The 27647-nt window shown below is 41.1% G+C and overlaps 1 protein-coding gene across 1 annotated transcript in view; it reads left to right on the top strand.

Moving 5' to 3' along the window:
* Nucleotides 1-8787, top strand: part of SEC24A (SEC24 homolog A, COPII component) — an 80895-nt gene extending 72108 nt beyond the window's left edge. Inside the window, exons 20-23 of the mRNA XM_088451378.1 lie at nucleotides 347-451; nucleotides 3416-3508; nucleotides 5020-5123; nucleotides 6637-8787. Coding sequence (XP_088307504.1) covers nucleotides 347-451; nucleotides 3416-3508; nucleotides 5020-5123; nucleotides 6637-6751 — 417 coding nt within the window. The 3' untranslated portion in view covers nucleotides 6752-8787. The remainder of the gene's footprint in view (nucleotides 1-346; nucleotides 452-3415; nucleotides 3509-5019; nucleotides 5124-6636) is intronic.
* Nucleotides 8788-27647: the final 18860 nt, after the last annotated feature.

The following is a 27647-nucleotide window of genomic DNA, read 5'->3' on the forward strand; positions in this document are numbered from 1 at the left end:
CTTGTGTTCCAAGCCTCTCATCCAAACATATCTACAATTTGTAGACAGGCACACAGTTCACCTGTGGCAGTTTGTATCTTCAAGACTACAGCTGAATGCTTGCTTTAGATCCGGAAGTGAAAGTAACCTGTGCCTGCTACAAATGTAGTATTATGCAAAACTGCCTTGCTTTATGAGTAGGTTAGGTCATTTGTCTAATGAGCTGCTAGATTTTGTGAAGCACAGATTACTGGGCTAGATCTTTCATCACAGGCTTTGGCCACTAAACAGTCAGAAAATGATAGTGGCAAGTGCGTAGCGACTTTGGGTGATGGTTCTGACTCTAATACTTTTTATACTAATGCAGGGAGCTCTTAGCATCAATGACAAGATGATACCTCAGCCAGCCCTCCTTCAGCTATCTGTAGAGAAGTTGAACAGAGATGGAGCTTACCTGATGGACGCTGGCACCGTATGTACAATAGATAAAAACCTTTGTTATAATTCTATAATATACAATGTTTCACCGCTCTGTTGTGTGATTATAAAGCTACGCAATTAAAATAGTAATTAAAATAAATGAATGAGCGCTATGTGTAAATATATCACTAATATGTTAATGAGTTTAGGTGCACCTGTAAAAAATACAATGGTTAATAAACAGTATGTTTAAAGCTCCTTTATGGAGGCAATGTTGTGGGTTCCAGTATACAAACCCTTTGTCCGCAATGAAAAATAATCCCTACCTTTCCCTAAATTACCCTTCCTTGTTCCTCCGGTTCAGATGTAATTCCATCGGGGAGCAAGTCCGGGCTGTAGTGGGAGCCAGTAAGCTAGAGCCTGGCCTTGGCTCGCACTCCTCGTGTACTGCTGGCGTCTGACCAGGACTGGCCGCAAACGATGACTTCAGTCTGGTAGCGGCAGGCAGAGTGAGTGGCCGAAGTGTTGGATGTTAGGAAGTTTCCACCTTGAGCTTACTAGTTTCATGCAATTGCGTAATCACATGAAACTCGTTGTAGGCATTGTATTTTTTACAGGTGCCACCAAACTCATTAACATATTTATATATTAACTTAGGGCGGTATCCAATTAGCCCTGTACATTGTTCGGGGACTAAATGATCCCCACAATCGTCGAAAAACAGAGATTTTTCGCAGATTATGCCCATTTTTCAACATTGTTTTTTTTTCCACCTTATATCCTTTCGTTCAAAATAATAGGATATCTTACGAAAACACAGAGTCTATGATAAGCTCGCAGACCTATGTGTTTTTGCCTTTTTTTGGGGTGAAAAAACGGCACTTAACGTGGATTATTTTTCGGGACACATCAGGTCCCGAAAAATATCCAGGATAAGTGCCAGCGTCGGGCGGCATTTTGGGGCTAATAGGATAGCCCTGCCACGATCAATTAGCAGCGCTACTTTAGCACTGCTAATTAGATACCCCCCATAGGGCTCATTCTTTTATTTTAGTAATTAGAATTCTGACAACTATACGTGGTCCTGCTATAATGAATGGCTTTTGATATGTACAATTGCAGTCACTTACCTATTATAGTAGCAGGCTCGTACAGTGCATCTTATGTGTATATTGGCAGCAGCTGTTTTGTGCACTTACCTCAATGTTTAGGAAAAGGATATTTTCCGTTTAAAAAAAAAAAAGCATTCGCTGCCTGCATACACTGGAGGCAGACTACAAAGTCCCCTAGAAAATAGTGACGTTGCTGCTCTGATCAATCTTTATGAAGCACTGTCATAACTTGTATTATAGTATTGAGCTAGGTTTACTTATTTTTGTCTGGAAAGAAAAGCTAGAAAATAGCAGCTGCTAAATAATTGTATTTATTTCTCTTTGATTTAATTGGTGATAAAATAGGGCCTGATTCATTAAGGATCGCTATTGCTAAAGCGTATGCAGACGATTGACTTTTGCGTACTGCGTATGCATTGCAGTGCGCAAAGGCACCACTACGATTGCATTGTGATCACAGACCACAGCGATCCATCGCAGAATGTCTGACAGGCAGCATTTGGGGGTGGTGACGGGGGAGTGGTTGGAGAAACGCAGGCGTGTCAGTCCGTTTGAACGCCGTTGCATGGGCGTGCATAAATTAGTCGGTGACATTGCATACACAGCTTGAGTACTTACTGCGTGCTACCAGGTTAGCAATTTCTAGGTAAGGTCAGGGCTGCTGTAATTCTGCGTGAGGGGCAGATGGTACTTGATGTTACCGATGTTTATGGAGGTTTGCAAGGTATTACGGATGTGAGAGCGGTAGTGGGAGGCAGTGGGCGTCTCTATGCTGGCAGTGCGACGGTATTGCGATAGCAATCATTAGCATATTTTCGCAGCAGACCTGCGAGCGATTACGGAGCTGCGATCACAATAGTGATCCTTAATGAATCAGGCCCTTAATGACACAAGCAAACCAAAAACCTAACAGAAAATACTATTTTTAAAGAGTCATTGAAGTAGCAATTTATTTAAAAAAAAAAGAGTTTTTTATAACAAAATCAAAGCGGTTTAGCCAGGCACACATTTTATGCTCCTAGACACAGAAGCTCACTGTTGCTAACTACTGAAAAAGCTGAGAAAAAGCCTGTTCTTTGTAGCAGAGAGCGCCAAAGGCTTCAATATAACATCTTGAGGATAAGAGCAGTGTAATATATTGGATACAGTATATACAGTGGTCATACATATTTAGAGTTGGCTTCCTCTATATAACCATGGGGTCCTAACCTGCCCAGAGACATGCCCCCTGTAATAGAGATAACATGTTGTCTTCTCCTTGGCTGCAACATGCCAGATATTATTTCCTGGGAAGGCAGAAGGGGGATTCTTTCTCTTTCTGGCTAAAGCACATTTTGCAGCTGATACTACATGGGACTGGTCAATCAGATTTAGTGAAGGGGCAGACCATCAGATGTGCTGTGATGGGATGGTTAGGCTACAATAGGATTTCTATTTTATTTCTAAGATTTTCCATGTTGCTTATTCTGCTAATGTGAAAGTCTCATGCATAGGTTACAGTGCATGTGTATTTGTGAATGATGAAGTTCTTCTCTCAGTCATGAGTACACTTATTTATGAAGTGGTTTTGTGTATGTCTGTGCTAAATATGTTTGATTTCTAATCACCATACTATGGTATGCCCTCCAGTGGTCTTGTAATTTCACATATATTTATAAAAATGTCAAATGTACCATATATGTTAATCAAATACATTTTTTTAATTTCAAAAGATCAGATCTACAGCAATATTTTAATATCCTGCCAATATACCGGCCTGTTTGGATTATTCATGTGCACTATAGTAACAGAAGTCACTTTATTTGCTATATATTGCTGGTAGGACTATACTAATTTGTTCAGCACTTGATCTTGTTATATTACAAATGTCGTCACCATAACCTTGTACACTACTATATGTTCAGATAATGCTCCTGTGGGTGGGGCGCAGCTGCGGTCAGAACTTCTTAACTCAAGTTCTCGGAGTTGCGAACTACTCAGCAGTTTCTCAAGACCTGGTATGTATTCATGTTTCTTATTCATTCCCATTTAATTAACCAAAACATTTTGACGAATATCAAAGTATGAAATATGAAAGTTTAATGTCCTCACAAATTAGAAAAATTGCTATACCATATATATATATATATATATATATATATATATTTGTATAAATCAAGCTAGATGTAATATTTTTTGTGTGTAACAGTTTCTAGAACTGGATATTTGTTGGTATAAATCTGTTACTGTGGAAAACCATTTTACTTGTGCAGGCCAGACATTTTGCCTTAACGTTGAGATGTCTAACGGTGCCTACACACTTGGCGATTTTTTTTTTTTACACGATTTGCCCAATTCCGACAAATTGTGTAAAATATGCCCAAATCTTGAGTTTCCACTCACGATGCCGATGCGCACAACCACTGGCCGTACATCGCATCTTCAGATCTGTAGGGCAGATTTGCCAATCTCAGTCACGATGCACTGGAATAGTTAGGAGGCACGATAGATGGTTTGTCACATTGGACAGTTGTTTGTTTGTTTTTTAACACCAAATTGTGCCCATGACTGCCGGGGAGCTGCTGGGGATCGTGAGCACATCGCCAAGTGTGTAGGCACCACTAGACTAAGTTTCTTGCCCTTTGTGTCATGGCATTTGCAAATAATTACCCTTGTGTACATACACTAGCTGTGTAAGAATTATTTCATTTATTTCCAGTTATTTATATAGCGCACACACATTCGGCAGCGCTTTACAGAGAATATTTGGCCATTCACATCAGTCCCTGTGGAGCTTACAATCTATTTTCCCTATCACATGCTCAAAACATACACAATAGGGTTAATTTTTGGTGGGAGGCAATTAACCTACCAGTATATTTGTGGAGTGTGGGAGGAAACCGGAGTACCCGGAGGAAACCCACGCAAGCACAGGGAGAATATACAAGCTCCACACAGTCAGAGCCATAGTGGGTATCGAACCCACAACCTCAGTGTTGTAAGGCAGTAATGCTAACCATTACACCATCTGTTTCTCTCCAGGCTCATTTTACTGTCTGACCCTAGTAACTATTTACTGTATTGCATTAGTCCTAATAATTAGTGGAATGCCTGTGGTTGCAGTACAGTAAGTAAGAAGGTGCACATCCTCTGTGCTAGTTGGTAGGGATAGCTGAGCTTGAGATGGAGGCACATGTAGAGGAGATCTAGCTGTCTGCACATGGGCTAATTCTGCCACTCAGCCCAACAGTCAAGTGGCAGGATTTGCTTCCAGTTTAAGCTACACATGTGAATAGCCAAACTGGAGGTACAATCGTATAAGAGTCTGGGTGCTATTGGCAGATAACTGCACATAAAGGACGACTGCATTAATTTACTGAATGGAAATGATCTGATTTGTAAGTGAATATCTGTATATTATTTATCTTTTGTGTCAACGCTGGGGCCATTTGCAGTGATAATGCAATTTATGTAAAGCTGGAAGGCTCATTATAACAATACATTTATAACTTTCTTTCTAATGCAACAGACTCAGCTGCCTGAACTGAACACAGCTGAATCCTCTAGATTGATGGCTTTTATCTCTTGGCTCAGAGAGCAGAGACCTTTCTTCCCAACATTACATATAATCCGGTAAGTGAGGACCGCGTAGCCATGCCATAGTGTAAATAGATGTATAAATTATATTCACTGTAATTACTAAGGCCTTTGGATGTAAAACTAAAGTTTATAACAATGGACCCTCTTCCCACAACAATTTAGTGCCATGATGTTGTATTTATGGTGTCCATATAAAACATCCTTTCACCATAATCCAAAAATACTCCTTCCAAAGTTGCCAAACTCAAGGCACTGCCCTCCACCTCCAAGGTATTCATAAGGGCATTCGTTTAAGGGAGGTAAAAACTTAAGGTAAAGCAATAAGAGAAAATTCTAACAAAAGCTAATATTTTGGAGGAGTTTTGTGCACTGCAAACCACAAGATGTTTTGCAAGAGACCTCTGAGGCTCCAGTGGAACTTACAGATGTGTCCTCATACACACTTGCTCAAGTTGTGGCAAATAGCCTCTCTCAGCGAACACCAGCTCCTAGGATAGATTGTTGTGCCAAGTTTCTTTAGCGCTCCGATTGTGCGGCTTGTTCGCATACATAAAACTGGAAGTGACAAAACTACTTTGCTAGGTTACTCTGATCAATTTGATGTGTGACGTTTGTACATTGTGTGCGACTGAGTCTGAATCTGTGTAAGAAGTGCTGCGATGCAGCGACCTTGGCTTTTTCTCGCACCAACTAATTTCTGTGCCGTTAAAGTCGCAGCCCAGTGTTTAGTACACTGAGTGGTCTTTCCCTGCACCTGAAATGGTAATAACATTTAAAATGTAAAGAAAAAGGTAGTACGCTGTGCCTCAGTCTTCCCATGTATGAGGATATGTCTGTATCTGTTTTAAAGTGGAGGGAGGGGGAATATTGTAAAATATGTAAGAAGATGTCTACACAAGGTTTCATGTTATGGCTATCGCTTTTAAAAATGCAGCTATTTTGGTATTGAACATTAATAAAACTGGCATTTACTAATTAGTTGAAAAGTATGAGCATTGTTAGGTTCTCAAGACATTGGTCCAACCCCACATCATACTACACGTTACATGTGACTCTCTGAGAGAAGAGATACGCTGGGTACACACTGGAGCAATGTTGGGCCAATTTGCTGTTCATAACAACTAATCGCCTGCATTGCTCAGTGTGTGTGGATGATTGCCCGCTCCCGTGCTCGCTACAGATGGTCGTTAGGTTCGATGTACTGTACATCAAACCTAGTGATAACGCTAGCCACCTGTAGTATTAACTCGTTCTAGATTGTATGGACAATCCCCGCTCAATGGCATTCGTTTCGATGTCTGAACGAATGCTCGTTGCTCCAGTGTGTACCCACTTTTAATTTGTATTCATTACTAGCTGTAATGCTTGGAATTGCCTGGATTTTTATTTCCGGTCTTCCCACCCCCACAGTCCCCTGTCATAGTGCTATCACAGGTCCCACAAGACAATGGTTTGTAAAAATGATGATGTAACAGTTTTACAGGTTTAAGCTTGTGGTTCAGATATTGTTTATTACTGTGACTGACTGACTGATTTTCATTCTAAGGGATGAGAGTCCTCTAAAGTCCATATTCCTTCAAAACATGATTGAAGACAGAACAGAGTCGGCCTTATCATACTATGAGTTTCTCCTCCATCTCCAGCAGCAAGTGAACAAGTAAACATTTGCCCTGAGCAAGTGTGCAATAGGATAATTCCTTTCCAACAGTACCACATACAGTGGCCAGGACGCCGCCATTCTGCATTGTGTAGTCCATAGGCCTCATGAATTAAGATGTGCATACACTGTGATTTCAACAAAATGTATCTAATAACCACATTTGGGACCCTATATGTGCAAGCACACATGCTGTCATTTTTAAATGCTATGATAAAGAAAAAATTAAGAGTCCAGATACCCCGTTTGTTCTTGGTGTCTATAAGAACTGCTAATGGGCTGTTCACTAGTGTCAGATGGGCTGGAAAAGCACTACCCTGCGGCACCACATGGTTTCTGCAATATTCAGGAGGTGAAAAGACATGTAATAAAGCCAGACCTTACTTTGGGATACAGATTTTGTTTTATTTTTTTCCTATTTTTTGCTTTCTTTTATTATTTGCTGCTAGTTTTGAACTTTAATGAACTGAAATACATGTTGCTGATATAAGAGAAACTGCTTTGTACTCACATGTATAAATGTTTTCATACATTAACAGAACATTACATATGAAAATGTAATGTATTTACAGCAGGCCATAGAAGTGATTTTCCTTACAATGATGATTCCTGTGGTGTCTTTCAGCATCTCTCTGGCTTGATATCATACAGGAATTGAAGTGTAGTTAAATTGCTTTCCCAACCTCTTGTAAAGCATGCTTATTGACTCATCGGAATTAACTCTTGGCAAGGAGTGATAACATATGTTTGTGAATATGTCAAGAAGTTCTTCAACAGAAGCCATTTGTATTTTAGCAATAGTTTTCTCGTAAGTTTTTGAAAGTAGGCAATGATTAAAAAAAAAAGAAAACAAAAATGTTTATTAAATGTGGCCCAAAGTTAGTTCTAACAATAACAACAACAAAAAATATATATATTTAATTTTATTAGCCCATTACTACACTATATCAATTCGTTCCTCCTATAGGACCAAAGTCTGTAATAAAATTGGTTAAAAAAATCTAAATGTTCTCTATTGAAACAACCACTGTTGAAAAAAAAGATTGGTTTGCTGCTGAGCCATGTACCAGAGGTAATTCCTATATTCAATAAAAAAGGGGCAAAAAGCACACACGTGTTTTACCGTATGGCAAACAGTCGCTTGTCTGGTTTCATTAATCTGGTTTCAAACAACACTGACCAAAGTTGAAGGAAGTAAATGTAATCGCTCGCGAGTCGAAGGCAGCCAAGAGGTGTCTGTGATTAAGCTGCTAGATATAAAGCTGCAATTTTTTTTGGTTGGTTTTGCTTTTGAAAAAATTGCTACTTTAAATTTAACGGCTAGATCACCGGCATCTCGTAATTGCATGATTTACTCTATCTGGTTTGCTGCTATAGGTTATGGTACAAATTCCAATTGTATCATATTGGTATATGAGATGGTAAAGCAACGCCCAATAGCTTACATTACACAGTAACACACATAATTATGACTATTGAACACAGACATGTCCAGTTCTGGTTTTTTTTCCAGAGTTTAAACTGAGGATGCTCATAATTTTTTTTCTTTTTTTTACCCTCCCCTTTTTTGGTTTGTCAATATTCAGTCGACATGCAGATGCAAAAGGGATACAAAGCCATTTTGTTTCCCTTACCAATTACCATGTTTCAAACCTAGAGTACGGTTTCAAATGCTTAAAATAACCCTGCACAATGCTGAAATCACAAGCAACAAAAGAATCCCGCTTACAAATAAAGGGGCGTGTGGTTCTCCTCACATGCCACCAAGGTATAGACACACTACCACTTTGGTTCTATGTGGGACTGCACCTTTACCTGCAAGGTGATTTGCTTTGCAATGAGTCTTTCTGCCATCCTTGTGTATTTTTTTTTTTTTTTCAATCTGGCACGACCTTCTACTCTATATTATTGACTAACTTATTGTAAAGTGGAAAATCTAGAACAAAACGTGTGTAATAAAGTGATATTGATTTCTTTGTTTTAATAAAATGCACCTTTTATTCTGGGATTTCATGTTAATAAAATTTTTAAAAATTGTTACTTTTTTCCCACTTCTGCATATTTGCCCATCATAGTTTTTAATAATAAAAAACAAATAAAAATAATTTAATGTATACTGAAAAACAATTCTAAACCATCTCCATGATGTTAATGTAACATTGCAATGTATATTTCTTGAAAAACTGAAGTAGAGAAAGCAAAATGTTTATTTTTAAACCACAGTATATAGATAGATATATCTCTATCTATTTTTTTTTAAGATAACTATAATATATTAACTAACCATATAAATTATAAATGCTCTCGATTTAAGCTTCACTTTTTTTTTATTTGCGTCTACCCATAATGTTGTCTTAAACTGATCAGAGATTCAGATTCAAGTGCATTTTAAGCTGGGTACACACCTTTTCGATTACAGGTTGATTGGGTAAAACTGTCCCGAGCAGCCGTGCAGTCTGTCCCCAGTGTGACCCTGTGTCAGCTGCCTGTGAGCGGTGTACACACTGTACAGACATAGCACAGGGTGTACGGGCTTCTATGGGATCGGGAGGTCGAACCAATAAATATTAAACAGTACATAAGATGCGATCTCCCGATCCCGACCGTTGCTGGAGCGTTAAAAGCCGTCTATCGGCTAACGCTCCTGCATCGGGACAGCATACACACCTATACAATCTAACGTTCGTTCTCTCGATATTGGATGAACGGCCCGATGATTGTATAGGTCAGTGTTGGCTAACCTTGACACTCCAGCTAAAATGGAACTACATAACCCAGCATGCACTGCTACAGTTTTGCTATTAGGGCATGCTAAAACTGTGGCAGGGCATGCTGCGATATATAGTTCCACAACAGCTGGAGTGTCAAGGTTAGCCAACACTGGTATAGGTGTTTACCGAGCTTTAGTCTGTTCTCCACTTGCTACTGGGCGTTTGCACATAGGCTGAAAGGTGCCCACACACATACCGACTTGCTCCCAATCAGCCGATGTACACGATTTCCCCTGAACTCTCCTCATGCAGTCATGTTCACGATTTGGAGTAAAAATGTCCTATCTGACTTAAGATCTATCTTGCAGCCAGTGCGTTGTATCCCAGATTGGCTAATCTGCCCTACAGCACAGCAGATCTGAAAATGCAAGGTACGACGAGCGGGGACGCGTATCGGCATCGTGATCAAGAGTAGAAACTCACGATTTGGCCATTTTTTTTACATTATCTGTCGTCACGATTAATCGAAATCAGCCAAATTGGATGAAAAGTCGTTGTGTGTGTGGGCACCTTAAGTGTTCCGAGGGCGTGTAGCTGGAATTGCAGGTTATTCAGAGGTGAGTACTCTGGTATCAATCTGATTTTAGACAAATCTCTTGCACTGGGTATAGGGCTAGGGCAAATACTCATCATTAGTGATGATGCTACTTTCAAAGGATGGATGGACAGAGGCCAAGATCCACATTTATTTCCGAGCACACAATGCATCTGCGGCGGACTTGCATGCAACTCTGGATCAGGCCTGTGTATTCCACAGTAGTTGCAGTATTTATTTTTCTGTCTCAATGCATGAAAACCAGTGGCCATACTTTGAGCGATGGGATGTAGCTTACTAGTTGACACTTATGCTATTGACAGTGTAATGTCAGCAAGACACTGCTGGTGCGTAGTAATTGTGATTTAAGGCATGTTAACCGTGTCTGCATTATAAATTTAAACATGCTTATACGATCATGTTTAAAGTTATGACAGTTAACATGCTTTTAAATCGCATTACTGCAGTGTCAGCATTGTTCTGTCGACACTGCTCTGTTTACAGCATACATGTCGACAAAACATGTGTACCCAATAGGCTACATAGGCACTGCTTATAGCCAAGTTCCAGGACTGTATAATGTCTTTCAATTGCTGTTCCCTCTGCATGATTGAGGCGTCTGGTCCCTTGCAACTCTCTAGCGTCGACTAGAATGCACAAGGAAATTGTGCTGATTAATTTGATATTTGGCACTTGTATATCTGTGTGTGACTTAGTGGTAGATGTGCTAAGCTGTGGTGATAAAGTGGAGAGAGATAAAGTACCAACCAATTGGCTCCTAACTGTCATTTTTCAAACATAGCCTGTAAAGTGACAGGAATCTGTGGTCGCTGCATCGTGGCACTTTGCATGCTGATTGAGAGACTAAAGCTGCATACACACGTAAAGATTTTCTGTCCAACCATCCAACTAATTGGTTGGAATGAAAATCTGGTAAGGTAGGAAAGCAGATGACTAACAGCAATTTGCTCCCAAACGCTGGAAAATGGACAAAAAAACTTTTTTTTAACAAATTGTTTAGATCAAACATTTAACAAATTTGTCTGACGACCATTTTCATCTGTTTTCTGGCATTTAGGAGCAAATTGCTGATCATCATTTACTCCCATACGTTACAAGATTTTCATTCCAACCAATCAAAAAATCTTTGTGTGTGTATGCAGCTTTAGTTGTACACAGTGTCACATATCAAAATAATCAGCACAGTCTCCTGGTGTGTCTGAGTCGCATCGCATTGCCACTTAGACACATTTTTGGCAAAAAAATATGCCTGGCGCTAGCAGAGTCTCACGGGACTTAGTGCGCCGAGCGGGTCTGTTTGACCCGATGAGTGAGGACACGTCTGTATTAGTAGGATTGGAAAGGTATGCTCCAGCACCTACTTTAGTCTTTGTGACTTCCAGATAGACAACCTGACAGCAGTGTAACGATGGCTTGATAAAGACTTCTTTTCATATGGGAAAATTAATTTAGCGTTCTTGTGAAGCTTTAAAATTGGAAAACTCTCTAGTAAGGGGACAGGAATAGCAAATGAATATGTGCAGCATATTGGTCCTATCACTGGAATTTGTAATTGCTTACTGTAAAGTTGTCTTTTTCACTAGTATAAGGTTGTGACTGGATGGATAGTTTAAATTTAGTAAATTTAGGTATTACACAGTTTGATTAAATATACCAAGTAAAACAAACAAACCTCAAATAGAAACTTATATTTCACATTTTTGGTCCATTTTCTTTTTGCCCGAGTGAATTTTAGAACGGCTCCCTCCATTGTTCCTTATTGTGAACATGCACATAGCTATTTTTAGTTGTGATGCAGTCATATTTTATTAGATGATAAAATTATCACAACGTGGGTAACACAAATGATGCATGCTGCTATGCATAGAAAAATGCTTCCCACTAGTGTACAGCCATAGGGGGGAATTCAATTAGCCACGGTAATTTACAGCGGGTTAAGTGATCCCCCGGGGCTATTTAATTAGGCCCGAAGTGAGGCCGCCAGCAGCACTTATTGGGGATTGTTTTCACCACTGCATAGTGATAAAATCCCCACTAAAAGGGGTATTCAATATGAAAGGTTAACTTCCCTGGCGAAGTTAACGTTTCATATCGGAGTTTTTTTCTGCGTAAAGGTATGATGCGCGCTCCCGCTTATCCCCGTATTCAAAATAAAATTAACGAAAACTGGAAACCCCGAAGTTGGATTTGCGTAAAGTTACGAATTTTTCCTTAAAATAATTGTAAGACCCCCCTAAAGTTGTAAAAACATGGGGGAACACTATGGGTACCCCTGTTTTAGCCTTTAATTGAAAGTCGAGGATTTAAATAGCCGCAGCAGGTGTTTTTTTCCCGACATTGAAGAAGTGATGCAGAAGAGCACTTTGGTTATTTTTTTCGTTTTTTTAAGTGGTCCCATCAAATTTGGGGTACATGAAAATGGGTACTAGCATATTTTGGTGTCCCTAAAGTAATTTTTTAAAAATTCTGCATTTGTGCACCTGCCACTATAATTCTATTCTAGAAAACATCTGCCGCATACTTGCAGAATAGCCCTGAACCTATTTCCCTATTGTTTAACAATTTTTTACCATATTTTTTTTTTGCACCCCAATTTTTAAATTAATTTTTTGGGGTGTCCCTATTTTTTTATTTAAACTTTTTTTGACGCAGTTCTGTTTTAAATGTCAATCTCAGGGGTGCAGGCTATTTTTTTTAAGCCTGCACCCCTAAACTCCAATTCTGCACTTTTTTTCGACACCTATTCAATGGTGAAAAGTTATCACCGTTTTTTATCAAAGACTTGTCAAAACTGCAATAAGTTTTTGAAATTGAATACAGTGTAAAAGTAAAACAAGTGATATTAACGCAAAAAACGATGTTATCGCACCCATATTGAATACCCCTATAAGTGGTTAACAGGTGCCGCGACCCTGTTACCTGTTATCACACGAATCTGTGGACTTTTCACGGATACTGTGTGCCAGTGCCCGATAACGCCCGTTTTATTGACTTGTTAACAAAGGTATTAGGTGAAAAAGGGAGCCTAATTGAATAGCCTTGGGTGATAAAAAAAATATATATTATATATATATATATATATATATATATATATATATATATATATATAGTCTTGCTCTCCTGTGTAATTACAACAGGCTGGCAAATTTCTTGGTAATTCCTGTTTGCATTTCACATTGGTGCCCTGAATTGGTGCACAGAATGAGTGATCGTTTAATGTAAGATATATGGTTATTACTGCGTTTATTATAATTCACCTTTGCTGCCATTGAAGAGGAGGATGCTGGTTTATAGTTGCAGAAAAGATGCAATACTTAGTAATTTCATTTGATCAATGGAAAATCGGCTACATCAATGGATGTTGCCCATTCAAGTAAGTTTAAATTTTGTAAAGTAGTGTAATATTTGTAATATTAAAATCATGTCTGTATGAGAACTCGGCAAATGTGAATTCTTGACTAAGAAATGCGAGGAATTTGCCCACTCATAGGAAACTGTTGGGACAAGCTTAGCTTGTCTGTCTTTTTACAGTTTGTACTGTACTTTTCTGTTTCTGTAAAAAGTAATTTGTAACATGCAAATGCTTATTTTATCTGTAATTATCAGATTTGGCAACTTAATAAAGTCAATTAAAATATTGCCTTGCTGATCATTTAATGGTCTATTGTTCATTAACATTTTTCTTTTCAGTGTCTTTTATTTTTTACATGTTTTTTTGCCTTTAGCAAAGAAGCTGGAATATATACATATACAGTATAGTCAAAACACTGAGCCAGCACATCCAATTATACAGAAAAAATGTATCCAATACTCACAAACATGATTGCGTCCATTTATAAACTGCAAAAATAATGCATATCCAAACAATGTTCAGGCATGGAGGGACTTGCAAACAATCAGCACATTGCCAAGTAGAAAAAGCATAGCTGTATCATCATATAGGCTCATACTCCTCATGAGTCACCATCCAGTGCAAGTAGCCCGACACCTTCATTATGAGCAGGCACATATGAGACACACTTGCACTATAACAAAGTATATTTTTTTATTAATTATTCTTGAAAACTTAATTGTGAGTTCCAACACCTTCCGAAGGCAAAAATGCAGGTTGAGATCTGTCCACATACATCTATACGCTGTGCACTACAAGTCGCGTGAGCGCCATGTGACTCAGTAGTACTGAGCGTCTTATTTGCACAGCCATGTGAATAGGAGGCACAAGCAGCTTATGCAGCATGCCTATATTCTGTGTGCGGCTGTAGTTCTATCTGCATGCAAAATGCTACGTTACAGTGTTGGCAGCTGTGACACTAACGTAGCATTTTGCATGCAGACAGAGCTGCAGTCACACACTATAGGCATGCCGGATATTTAAATTTGCATAAGCTGGTTGTGCATCCTATTCACATCCATTTGTGAATAAGATGCATTTTAAGGGAAAAAGTTGCACAAAAAGACAAGACCCTGGTTAGAGATGTTTTCATATGATGCACTTTCCCGAATAGTTAGCTGAGAGCAGTGGTGCTCAAACTCTGTCCTCAGGACCCCACACAGTTCACATTTTCCATGTCATCCAGCATGTGCACAGATGTACTCGTTTCTCACTGACACATTTTAGAATATCCACTGATGGAGATAATAATTTCAATTGTGATTTGGTGAGGAGACTTGGAAAACATGAGGACTGAGTTTCAGAACCTGTTGCTTAGAGATTGTGCATTCTGTTACAGTACTGTTGTGGAGCCTTGAGGACCGAGGTTGGGAATCACTGCTCCTAGAGCATTAGAAGAATCCTCTAGTAATGAATCTGAGGAAATTGAAACTCTCTACAAGATTTAATGGGGACCTGGGGATTCCATTGTATCAGGATGCATACTTACATGTTCCCATAACACCTTCTCACCAGCGTTATCTGTGGCTTGCTATACTGCAACAACACTTCCAGTTTCGGGCACTGCCCTTTGCCTATCCACGGCTCCAAGGGTATTTACCAAAATTTTGTCTATCATAGCAGCCTACCTGCGGAGTCAGGGTATCTGGCTCCTAGCATATCTGGACAACCTCTTATTGGAGAGTTCTCCAGAAGTGCTTCACCACCACCTGCAACTTGATAGTTGCTTGTCTACAGGCGCATGTGGGGTTAATCAGTTGGAAAAAGCCCTCCCTAATTCCCTCAAGAGGATGGTTCATTTGGGAGCCCTTCTGGATTCTCACCAGCAGAGAATCTAACTCCAGGAAAGATCTCCATGGTGCAGCTGCGAGTACGCAGATGCCTCCGTAGTCGCCGGGCATCTGTGCCCATCAACATATTGGAACATCGGGCTGTGTACAGGGCCCTCATGATGGCAAAGCACATTCTTCATGGAAAGCCTGTGCAGGTTCAGTCCGACAATGCCACCACAGTGGCTTACATCAACCATCAAGGAGGCACTTGAAGTTGGGCAGCAATGACAGAAGTGTCACGCATTCTTACATGGGCAGAATCTCATCTCCCAGCTATTTCGGCAGTGTTCATTCCGGGAGTTCTCATTTCGGAAGTGGACTTCACGACGTGCATCCAGGGGAATGGTCTATTCACCAAGAGGTGTTTCAACTCTTAGTGGACCAATGGGGTTTCCCAGAGATGGACCTCATGGTCTCCTGACACAATCACAAGTTACCAGAGTATGGATCCAGAACAAGAGATGCCGAAGCAAGCTTGGTGGATGCTCTGTCAGTGAAATGGACCTTCTGGTTTGCATACCTATTTCCTCCAGTCTCCCTGCTTCCTTGGGTTCTTCGGAAGTTCAAGCAAGACGGGGGCACTGTCCTGCTGGTGACTCCAGCTTGGCCCAGACATCATTGGTACTCAGATCTTTGGAGTCTCTCCATCGACACTCCATTCCTGCTGCCTCAACTTCCGGACCTGTTGTCTCAGGGTCTTTGCCTTTACCCAGACCTGGATCATCTGTTTTTGACGGCGTGGCTCTTGAGACATCCCTCCTAAGGTCCAAAGGATTCTCTAAATCTGTCATCAACACAATGCTTAGAGCGCGTAAACCTGCCTCCGCCAGGATCAGGACAGAGTGATGCATACATATTTCCAGTGGTGTCATACAAGAGATTACGACCCTCAGGTGTTTCGAATTTCCAGAATCCTGTCATTCCTTCAAGCTGGCCTGGCCTCATTGAAAGTGCATGTCTCTGCACTGTCTGTGTGGTTCCAATGTGGAATTGCTCTGTTTCCGGATATCCACACCTTCCTCCAAGTTGTCCTCCAGATTCAACCTCTCTTTGTCCCCCCAGTGGATCCTTGGGATTTGGCAGTAGTTCTTCGGACCCTCCAGGGTCCTCCATTTGAACCACTAGATTCAGTGGAACTTAAGTGATTAACATCTAAGACTCTTTTTTTCTTCTGGCTATTGCATCTGCCAGGAGGGTGTCAGAATTGTGAGCGCTCTCCTGTTGTCCTCCTTTTCTGATATTTCACCAGGACAGGACAGTGCTACGTAGTCGCCGTTAGTTCCTTAATAAGGTTGTTTCTACTTTCCATATTAATCAGGAAATTATAGTACTGACCTTTCTATCGCCAGACTTCTTGGATGTGGTCCACGCCCTCAGGATTTATGTGGACCGTACCAGTTCTCTTCGAAAATCAGACCTGCCTGTTCTGGCTTCTGTTAAGGCTCATTCTACTCGGTCTGTGGGTTGCTCGTGGGCAGCTCGCGTGGCGCCTCGGCCGCTCAGCTTTGTAAGGCGGCCACGTGGTCTTCTGTTCTATGCATTTGATACTTCGCCTCTCAGGATGCTTCCTTTGGGCGCCGGATTCTCCTCTCAGCGCAGGAGCATCCCCACCCTTAAAATTACTGCTTTGGGTCATCCCCAAGGTCTCCCTGTGGAGCCTATGGACCCTGAAGAAAATGAGTTATGGTAAGAACTTACCTTGGTTAACTCTTTCTTCAAAGTCCATAGGGTACACAGGGCACCTGCCCTGACGCACTTGGCTTCATATGGGCTATCATGCTGGTCACCGGTTTCAAGTCTCCTCTGTGAGTGCGATTCTTGAGTGTTCCAGTCTTCCTGATCTCTTATCCTCCTCTGGCCTTTGGCTTTTTACCAACTGAGGTGCCTCTGGGTCGGGGGTGGGTTATAGGGAGAGTGGACCCAATGCATCCTGGGAAATGAAAGCTTTAACTGTATGGTGCCCGGATTTGTTCCCATCACCTACACCCCAAGGTCTCCCTGTGGACCCTATGACCTTTGAAGAAAGAGTTAACAAAGGTAAGTTCTTACCATAACTCTCATTTTTGCGTTTAAGCTCATAGTTTTAATTTGTAATTATTTAAGAATGCCGCCACCAAAGAGAAAATGTCAGTTAAATTATACATTTTGTAATGACTTTCCTTTTATTTGAAATTTAAAGAGAATGACAATGAAACTGTGTTATGCTGAACGTGTAGTGCTCAGTTTTCAATTGTCCATGGAGAGAGGTCTGACATTACTGTCCATATTAAACCAAAGAAACACAAACTTGTGTCAAAGGGTTTTTTAACTTCCAGGAAAGTGACCAGTCCTTTTACACCCGTCAAAGCAGATAATGAGTCTCCTACTCCGAAACCAAAATGGAAATGAAGGAACATCATCATCTACATCATAATGTGAGTTTTTAAAAATATTTCTTAATTTGTTCAGTAGACTCTTTTTTTTTTTTTTTATTAAAATGTATATAGTCAGGATAAATTGAGAACTTTTCAATGTGCTTTAAATATCCAAACACAACCAAAATCTATGTACAGTCAGTATTTTAATATATAATATAATTAACATACTATGGAGTTTATATAATAGGGTGCAGGGCAGGTTGACTGCGCCAGCGGGATTCCTGCAAATGTGTCCCAGTTTTTTATTTTTGAAATATAGCAACCACAGCCTGAAGTCCCTGGGACACTGTGGATTTTCCTGGACTGGCCACCATCATTTAATTGTTGCGGGCCTGGTTTCCTGTCTGAGGCCTATGTTTGGACTGGTGCCTCACTGGTCACATGGACTGCAGCGATCATCCTACATACTTTCCACCTTACCCCCAAATTTTTTTCTTTGTTCTCCTAAAAGAGAGCTTCTTAGCTTCTCAGTCCCCCTCCTAGGTGGCACACATATTATGATGTAATGTGATTATCCTTGGGCTGTGTATACTTTGCTTTAATTCATCCCATGCATTTTTACAACAGCTACTTGTTTTTGTATCTGTACTAACTACCTGGTGCTACAGAGTACGGAATTCACAATCTGCTGCTGCTCCCTTGCTTGAAACTGGACTTTTTATTTTAACCCACAACTCCACACTATGGCCAACTGAGATTTCACCTGCCACTGTCCCACCTCTATTAAAGACTAGCCGATTATGGGTCCAATGTCACTCCTGCTGTGATGACTGCCTAAGCACTCTTCAATATGGGTCTGTGCCCTTCCGTGATCCTTTCAACACACCATTTTCTTGGCGCATCTTACAGCATTGTGGAATCTCTCTTAAAACCCGCCTTATATTTCCTCACAAGAAAGACATTGTCAGACCTACAGAAACCCTTTCTCTACCAGATATGTGACCATTTCTCCAGTCAGCTTCGGCGCCAACCCTGACTCAGTCTCAGGACTCCTAGTTGTTTGTCTCCCTCTCAAGACTTTTCTCAAGCTAGTGACTTGGATTTCTAATCTTCCAATGTCAGACTACATCTCCAATTTGGTGGGGAGTAGAAAGGCTTAAGATGATCTCCCCTATAAGCTCTTCCATACCTCTGTGCAAGCTGCATATATTAGTCTGCTGAAACCAAAGATGGAGGACAGAAACGTATCCCAATCTGGTGTAATGGATGACATGATTGCCTTCGACAAAGATCACAGAGCCCTGAGATCAAGAGGTCTATTCACAGATAAACAACATGATGGTGTTTGCAAACTTCATTATTTTATCCAGAATGAAGAGATCCTGTGCAAAGTTTGCCAAGTGGATTACTTAGATTTCCACTGAGAAATAATGCAGATATACCAAGGTATCATGGCACATGATGAAATAAGACAGTTACAGAAGAGCTCCACAAAAAATGTGAAATATTGCTGGGGTTTTCCCTCAGCCTCGCACAATGGAATATCCACCTTTCTCCTTCATATGAAAAAGGTTGATGTTCTGGTCTGTAAAGACCATCCTTAGGAACTACCCCTCTCCATGATAGACAGGGAACCCTAGTAGATGGTCCAAAGTTCTAAACGAAAACCTAGAGGATCCCCTAGTCCCTCACTTCTGAAGATACCAGAATTTCCACTGGCTCCGCTACATTAATCCCTATTTCACTGTATTTTGAATGCTGTGTGTTTCTTTGTCCATGCAACCTTCTCTCTATACCCTTTTTCCTTTACTTCTCTTGTGTCAGTGCAGCAACACTACAGCATTCCTATAAAGGATGTAAGTAAATACACATTGCCTTTCTCATCCACAAATCTAGCAGCCTACAATATGCAATCTTCCACCCAAGAACCAGAAAACAATGTATGTGAATGAATACTGACTTATTTAGTACTATGGATAACAAAATGAGGTGAGAGAAGGCAGGATAAGCGAGCAAAGAAACAAAATTAAAGGGGTGATAGGTTAAATACAATTATCAACCTTTCCCTTAAATGTCTTTCCTTTGATGTTGAAAGGTGATTTATCCATATGCCATATAAAGAACAGAATCCCAATAAGGTAATACTTTCCAGAAAGTTGGGGTTATAAGTGAGGGGTGTAAGGCATGAAAAGCGTTAAGCCCTGATTTGTGGTGGAGTGTATGCCAAATTTTCTGAGCTGTCCACAATATTGGATTATCTTTAATAATTTTTTTCTGTGGTCTCTTGGTCATGCTGCTAGAGATAACACATCAGTGCTACATCTCCCAGAAAGTCTTGCTCCAGATACATATTTGCATAGGTACCCTTATTATGTAGCCAATCCCGTAAATAGCATAATAATGCAGCCTGATTATACACAGCAATGTCTGGGAAATGAATTCCTCAATGTGAAGTATACTGTCATAACTTGTGTAAGATGATAAGCGACCTGCCACTTTTCCAAAGAAACATTCGAAATAAGTAAATCATTTTTTGTATATCCGTTGTAGTGAGGACAATTGGAAGTGACTAAGATACTTTAAATGGGGGAAAATACATCACTTTTTTTCATATTTGCCTGACCCAAATAACAAAAGTAGGAGCTGATCCCATGCCTTCAGATCGTCAGTATTAAATTCTGTATGGTCACCGAAACATTAAATTTATACAGATCGGATAGGCGCTTGGGTAATATAATGCCCAGGTAGGAAAAACTAGTTTTAGCCTATTTTAAAGAAACATGGTTCCCCCAGGATGGACAAGAACTCTGCATTTGAACTATAATTCTCATAAATGTATCTATGTTTATAATAAATATGATATGGAACTGAGAAAATCATTCTTCTCCAGAATCAGGTGAACAGAATTAATATACAGAAGACTATCGTCGGACAAAGTTGTTTGTTTGACCTCCTCCCATCCAATTGTGATGCTTATGAATGTTTGACAATTTAAAGCAATATCCGCAAATGATCTAAACCCAAATTAAACAGCAAAGGAGGAAGTGGGTAACCCTGACGAATCCCCATTTCCATACATAATTTGATACCTACAAGGCCTCATGAGTAATGAAGTTGATGGAATTCTGATAAAAAATAGCAGATCTAGTTAATGAAGTCACTCTTAAGCTGCCCATCCACTAGCAGACATGAAAACGACTGCACGATTACGACATTGTAATCGTGCAGTCGTTTGTCAGTCTGTGATGTGCCTACACTGAACGAACAGTCGTTCAGTACAGAGCAGGTCGTTAGATTGACCAGCATGTTTGCACGATGATAGATGTTTAAACGACCAGCGGGCACACGCATCGCTGGTCGTTTTAGACATTTTTGCAAACGATTTGCAAATGAATTATGAACGATAATGATATTGTTATCGTTCAATCATTCATTTAAATCATCTAGTGGATGGGCAGCATTAAACTCTCTCATCTCCAGCAAATGAAACAAAGAAGGGCACAAGACCATACTGAATGCTTTATGAGCGTCAACAGCATATTTGAACTAGTGGGGCACTGCGAAGACAATAATACCACTGCTATAGCTATAAGTAAAGATGTGTTCTTATACATTTAGCGTATTTGCACCATATGATGTGCAACTTAGATGCAGCAACACTCATAGCAAGTTTTTTACTTTCACCTTTTAGGGCCAAATGTAATAGGGTGAGAGTTTAGAAAAGTGAGAGTTTCTGACACTTTTTAAACTTTGCCAATGTAATAGAGTCCAAAAACAAAGTAACAGAGAGAACTTGCATGTTTTTTCAGACTTAAAAAACTCTCACGATTTAAAATCTCATTCAGATGTTTTCCCATTTTGAAGATAAAACTCCACCAATGTGAGTTTACTGCTAAACTCTCACATTTTCTAAACTCTCACCCTATTACATTTGGCCCATAGCATCTTTTTTGCACAGCAGCTGCAACTCAACACGTACACCTGTAGTGGACTGAGGACTTAGGATTTGCACTTTTTCAGCAAAGATGGAAGTGTAAATTTACACAATGCTACGTGGCGGGACGCATGCAGATTAGCATATTTTTCGCACACCTATAGCACAGAAATACACTAGTAGTGTATAGGGTACGCATACATTGTTCTTTTGTAGTGTTCCCGCTAGGCTGTTTTAGAAGGGCAGCATGCCCTGCCCAATTTTAAAAGGGCAAAATGCGCCCTGCCCTTTTAGCAGCGTCCTGCTAAACCAACCTGCCCTGAGCCTTTCCCACCTGCGGGCCGCAGTGTCCCACGGCTGGGAAAAGTTGTGCTGAATAATCACCACCGGGTAAATAGGCACAGTGTGCATGCGCGCGGCATTTATTCACTGTGAAGGGAGAGCTTGGGGGAAGCCCCCATGTACGACAAATTGGAGGTGTGACATAAGGACACACCCCCTTCCCTGGCCACCCATCCCTCTTTTTTGTGAGCGCGCCAAAGAAGTTACCTGCTGGCACCCTTAGTACCCTGCCCTGCCCGAAGTCTAGGGGAAACACTACTTTTGTTGCATTAGCAATGCAATAAAGACACATTGTGCAGCTTTATCCCATTTGCCATGGCGCACCAAATAGCCATATTTGTTTGTGGGCACATCTGTATACCTTTCATAGCATGACAACTGTGTACAAACCCTATTTGGTGGTCAGTAAGGATATCAATTATCGTTTGCAACCTATTAGCCCTGATTTTGGCCAGAATTTAAAAATCTACATTCAACAAGCTGATAGGTCTAGACAATGACAATTTATGCAGGTATTTTGGGGTTTGTGTATTAAACATGTATAAGCTACGGTAAACGTAGAATAAGTAGGGACATCTTCTCTACCTCCCAACGCCACAATCCACCTAACACCCAGCAGCACAGTCAGCAGCTGACTCAGCACGACTGGCAAGCTAGGTAAGTTCATAGTCGGTGTCCCCTGCATAGCTGGAACAAATACTGCCAGGGAGGAAAGCTCAGGCAAATCATCCAGTGCACTGCTATTGTTGTTGGGAAGAAAGGCTCGCACCCTCACAAAACAAAACTTTAATACAATCTGGGTGACATCCTGCGATTAAATATTGTGTGTAAATGTGGTATTTCAGGCCCAAACTGTCGCAATGGATTCCGGAGTGAGAATCAGAGATCGAATTATATGTGGGGATCTGAGATGCACGGCCAGCTGGTATTCCTCAAACATATCTAATGTTAAAATATAATTTAGTAGCATTTCATACATCCCAACAATTGCAGAGTTGGAATCCGGACACAAGGGCATCTGAGTCCTTGACTAGCACTTGTGAACTGCTAGACCATTGCCAAATGCCTGTCTATCCTATAACACGACTTAAATGCTTCACTCATTGGAGGCACCTGTCTCTGCTGTGTTCTGCACAGAGAAATATGTCAACTTCCTGCAACTCAGGATTAACATGGCAACTGCATGCTGACAATTAGACAATACCAAAAAGATTATCCAGAAAGTCTAGAACATTCTGGACAAATTAATTATAATTTGGGCACTGCTTGTACATACTTCCCAACATTTGAGATTGGGGACCCGGTACTCTATGCATGGCCTTGCATCATGGGGGCATGGCATTGTGTCACAAGGGCGCTATCATTTCTCGTCACTCTGGGAGTGTGCTCATGGTTCCGGACTGCTGGGCTACCCCCAAGCTCCCTCTAGACTGTATAGAGAAGCAGTGAGAGAGTGCTCCCTCTTTGCTGGTAGGATGGCGGGACATTGCCAAAAAAGCAGGACAGTTGGGAGTACGCTAGTATATGCCAGGGAAAATCTGTAAAAATAGCATAATATGGGCACGATCGGTATTTATTATGGCATTAATGTGCATTAGCATAAAGCATGCAACGTATGTTCTAGTCACATTGAAAGAGGTGATATAGGCACTTGCCAAAGGTGCTTTTGGCATTTCTGGGTTATTTTAGTAAAGGTGAGGAAGGTTATGGGAGGCATAGTGCTTTACACACATCAGAGAACCCCAAATGTAGCATAAGTTCAGAGGATATTGTTCCAGGAGTCTTTTGTTCACTTCAAATAGGGGGTTTCAAACCTGGAACCAATTAGAAATCCAGTGATTTATATATATTGACAACAACTTAGTAATACAGGTTTTTTTTTAATTATATGCTTGTCTTTTACGTTGTCCTGCAGGGGGAGGAGGAGGACTACGACAACTTCTCCTTCACTACACTTATTCACACGGTGAGAGTGGCGGTCAGAAGAGGTACGCTGACTCGTCCTCTTTCTGTCCTGACACTCTTGCACAGTCCTGTTCTTGTCAGCAGGTGCATTGTCCACTCCTCTCACAGGCCCAGGTGCAGTAGAATAGCTGGATCACATGATGTGGCATATGCGAGTTACTGATAGTCTAGGAGTGCGCCACGGAGTGATCTCATTACTGCTCGACATGCTCCCAGCCTATCAGTGACTAAAAAAGCTGCTGCCTCAAATGATCTTGTATGGAGCCTTCAGCTCTTCTACAGCAACTAGCAGAGAACCAGACAAGAGGCCTGATTCACTTCGGATCGCAGCTGCGATTATACACGCAGTTCTGCTGCAAAACTATGTGAATGGCTGCAACTGCTCATCCGGCATCGAGATGCCCACTACCGCTTTCTCACATCCGTAAGACCTCGCAGTCCTGCTTATATATCGGTAACATCGAGTAACATCAGAACCTCAGGCAGTATTACAGCAAGTCTGACCTGACTCAGAAATTGCAACTGTCGTCGCACGCAGTGAGTACTCAAGGTGTGAATGACGTAGTAGTGGCTAATTTATGCATGCCCAGGAAACGGTGTTCAGACGGACAGGCACGCCTGCGTTTCTCCGACCACTCCACCTTTACCACCCGCAAACGCTGACGTCCCATCACTCACTTTGCGATGGCTTTGTATCAGCGTCCGTGATCGCAGTGTGATCGCAATGCTGGCACTTGCACTGTGGTGCATATGCAGTACGCACCATCAGCCGATCTGCGTACACAGTTGCAATTGTGATCCCTGATGAACTAGGCCCAAGGTGTACACTGACAAGTATGGGAGCACCTGGTCCCACTGCTCCCCAGCCCAGTCCACCTGTATTTGGAATCCTGAAATACCCTGAATGTTTATAATCACAGGTATTTCCAGGACCGATAACTGTCCCTTTATTGGATTCCCTAGTTCAAATAAAACTTGAAATTGTGCTAAAGTGATTTTGCAAAAAAAAAAAACCTTGTATTTGCTGATCATACAATCATGAAATGGAATATTGTCGATAAAGAACATAAAAAATAGGTTTAGAGTCAAGTTATGTCAAGATTAATTAACTACAACCAACATTACAATCCATCTATCGAAGTCATCTTGGATGGAATCTAGGTTGGTGGTGCTCCAAAAATTACTTTGTGTAATACACAACACATTTTTTGCACAGAGAGTAAAAAAGACAAAAGCCTGTTTTTGGGGCACTCTTAAACTAATTTATAGTTACGGCGACCAGGTAATCAAGCTAACAAGCGAAACGCTCGTCCTACAGTGTGCTGCTGACAAGCAGCTCACACACACACACACACACACACACACACACACACACACACACACACACACACACACACACACACACACACACACACACACACACACACACACACACACACACACACACACACACACACACACACACACACACACACACACACACACACACACACACACACACACACACACACACACACACACACACACACACACACACACACACACACACACACACACACACCAGCAGCCGTCCATACGGGGATTTCCTACCAGGTACTTTTCTTTCCCTCTGCACAGCGCTCTCTCATTTGGGCTAGGTGAGTAGTACCTTCCCCTGCAATGCCTATGGTAACAGAGGAGTGAGAAACCTAGGTGCCTAAACAGCAGAAGCGCTCTCCTAATTTTCCACCAGACAGGGTGATCTCCACTCTCCCATCCCCTGTTTGAATTATAGACAGGCGAAAGCAGAAGTGGATGAACTACCATCTCCATTTGGAGCTTTTCTTTCTTCTATTCTATATATTTTTTTGCTCAGAGGATTATTGACTACTCCATCTACCTTATCTGGTGTTAGTTAGAGGTTGTTATTGTGTAGGTATGCAAGCCCATTTTAAAATCCTCTTAAAAAGTGTGTGATATTTTTATTATGGTCATCTAATACAAAACAATATTGAATTTTTCCATATATATATATATATATATATATATATATATATATATATATATATATAGAGAGAGAGAGAGAGAGAGCTGCAGTGTTTTCTGCTGGTCAGACCTGCCACAAGGCCAAGATGGCTGATTGATGTGCATCGATGTTACTGATATTTACAGAGGAGAAGTCTGATGGTCTCCAGAAATTGGATAAATAAGGATTCACTGTGATTGTTCTTGCTGTTTAACAAGTGGTGTATTCCACTATACAAGGTACACCCCCATCTACACAGAGGGTGATTACCTTTGGTGATGGTTACATTATATACCATTTTAATGCACTAGGAGGCGCCCTTTCTCCACCTGTTTGTTTTACATATATATATGATGATTAAGAACATAAGCTACAATCAATCAAGACAAATCACTGTAATCTACATTATCTGTGAAAATGGTTTCTTTCATTCTAATATGATGTTTCAAAGATACAATGCAGTGAACAATTGTTGACTTAGGAGTCTGCTAATTTTGATCTCTTATATGCAAGAATTAAACATTAATAGGAGATCATACTGTGTTTGATTTAGGACTCTAAGGGGTAAATTTACTAAGATTCGAGATAGGTCAAGATGACCATCTCAGGTGATTTATTGATTTTTTTTCCTGCTTGCAAATTTACTAAAGGCAAAGTCGGGTTAGTTAGAGAGAGATTTCTCTCATCTCACTCGTAAAACTCGGGTGAGATAGCAATCTCTAATCTTATCACCATCGGGCCAAATCAGAAGTACTTTTCACCTAAAACATACATCTCTCAAATTTACCAAGAATCGGGATGACAAGCTCAGGTGAGATAGGAGCAAACTCTCTGTCAAAATCACTTTTAAAACTCTCAACCCCCAGCTGCGAGATAGTCAGAAACAGTAGCGCAATGTAACAGCATGCAGTAACATGCTAGTACATTGTATCCGGGGCCCCTCTGGATTTCTGCGGAGAACATCGTGGGACATAAAGGTGAGTATTGGATTTTTTTTTACAGGTATTTCGAAGGGATACTTTACATTGACAAGTGGATGTGAACATCTGGAAACAGGTGAGTATGTATATAATAAAGCTTTATTTTCCAGGTGAGTTGTGTTTTTTTTTTAACCATTTCTTTACAGGTGAAGTACAGGTACCAGTAGGCCTTTAATGTCCCGCATGCTGGTACTTGTGGTTCTCCAAGTACCAGTATGCGGGGGAGGCTTGCTGGGACCTGTAGTTCCACTGTAAAGACAATGATGATAAATCTATTTATTACACTATACCACACACTATCAACCTGCCACCCACCACCCAGGGGTGGCGGGGATAGCCCCGGGCTATCAGCCTAGGCCAGGGGTGCCCTGGAGGACAGAAACCTCCCGTGGAGCAGAAGGGCTCTTATTGGGGGGGTCACAAACTCCCCAGGGATCCCTGGCCTTGGCTGACTAACGGTCAGGGCTGATGCTGCGGCTGGGGGGCCCGGTGAAAGGGCACCCCTGGCTGTGGCATCAGTCCCCCATTAGAAAGGGTCCAGGGCTGGCTTTAAATATACGGTGGAACTCACGCCATATTTTTTTTTTCTCCGTATATTTAAAACCAGTTTTGTCCCTGCTGCCTTGTGCTGGTTCTTACATTACAGGGGATCCCTACATATTTTTTTCCCAGTAATGATAAGAACCTGGACAGGCTGGCAAGCCCGGGGCTGGTTAGTGTTTTGGGGGGGCGGGGGGAGGGGAACCTCACTGCATTTTTTTTTTTTA

The sequence above is a fragment of the Taudactylus pleione genome, unplaced genomic scaffold (assembly GCF_031769625.1).
Source record: "Taudactylus pleione unplaced genomic scaffold, aTauple2 ptg000025l, whole genome shotgun sequence".
In the NCBI taxonomy this organism is placed as follows: Eukaryota; Metazoa; Chordata; class Amphibia; order Anura; family Myobatrachidae; genus Taudactylus; species Taudactylus pleione.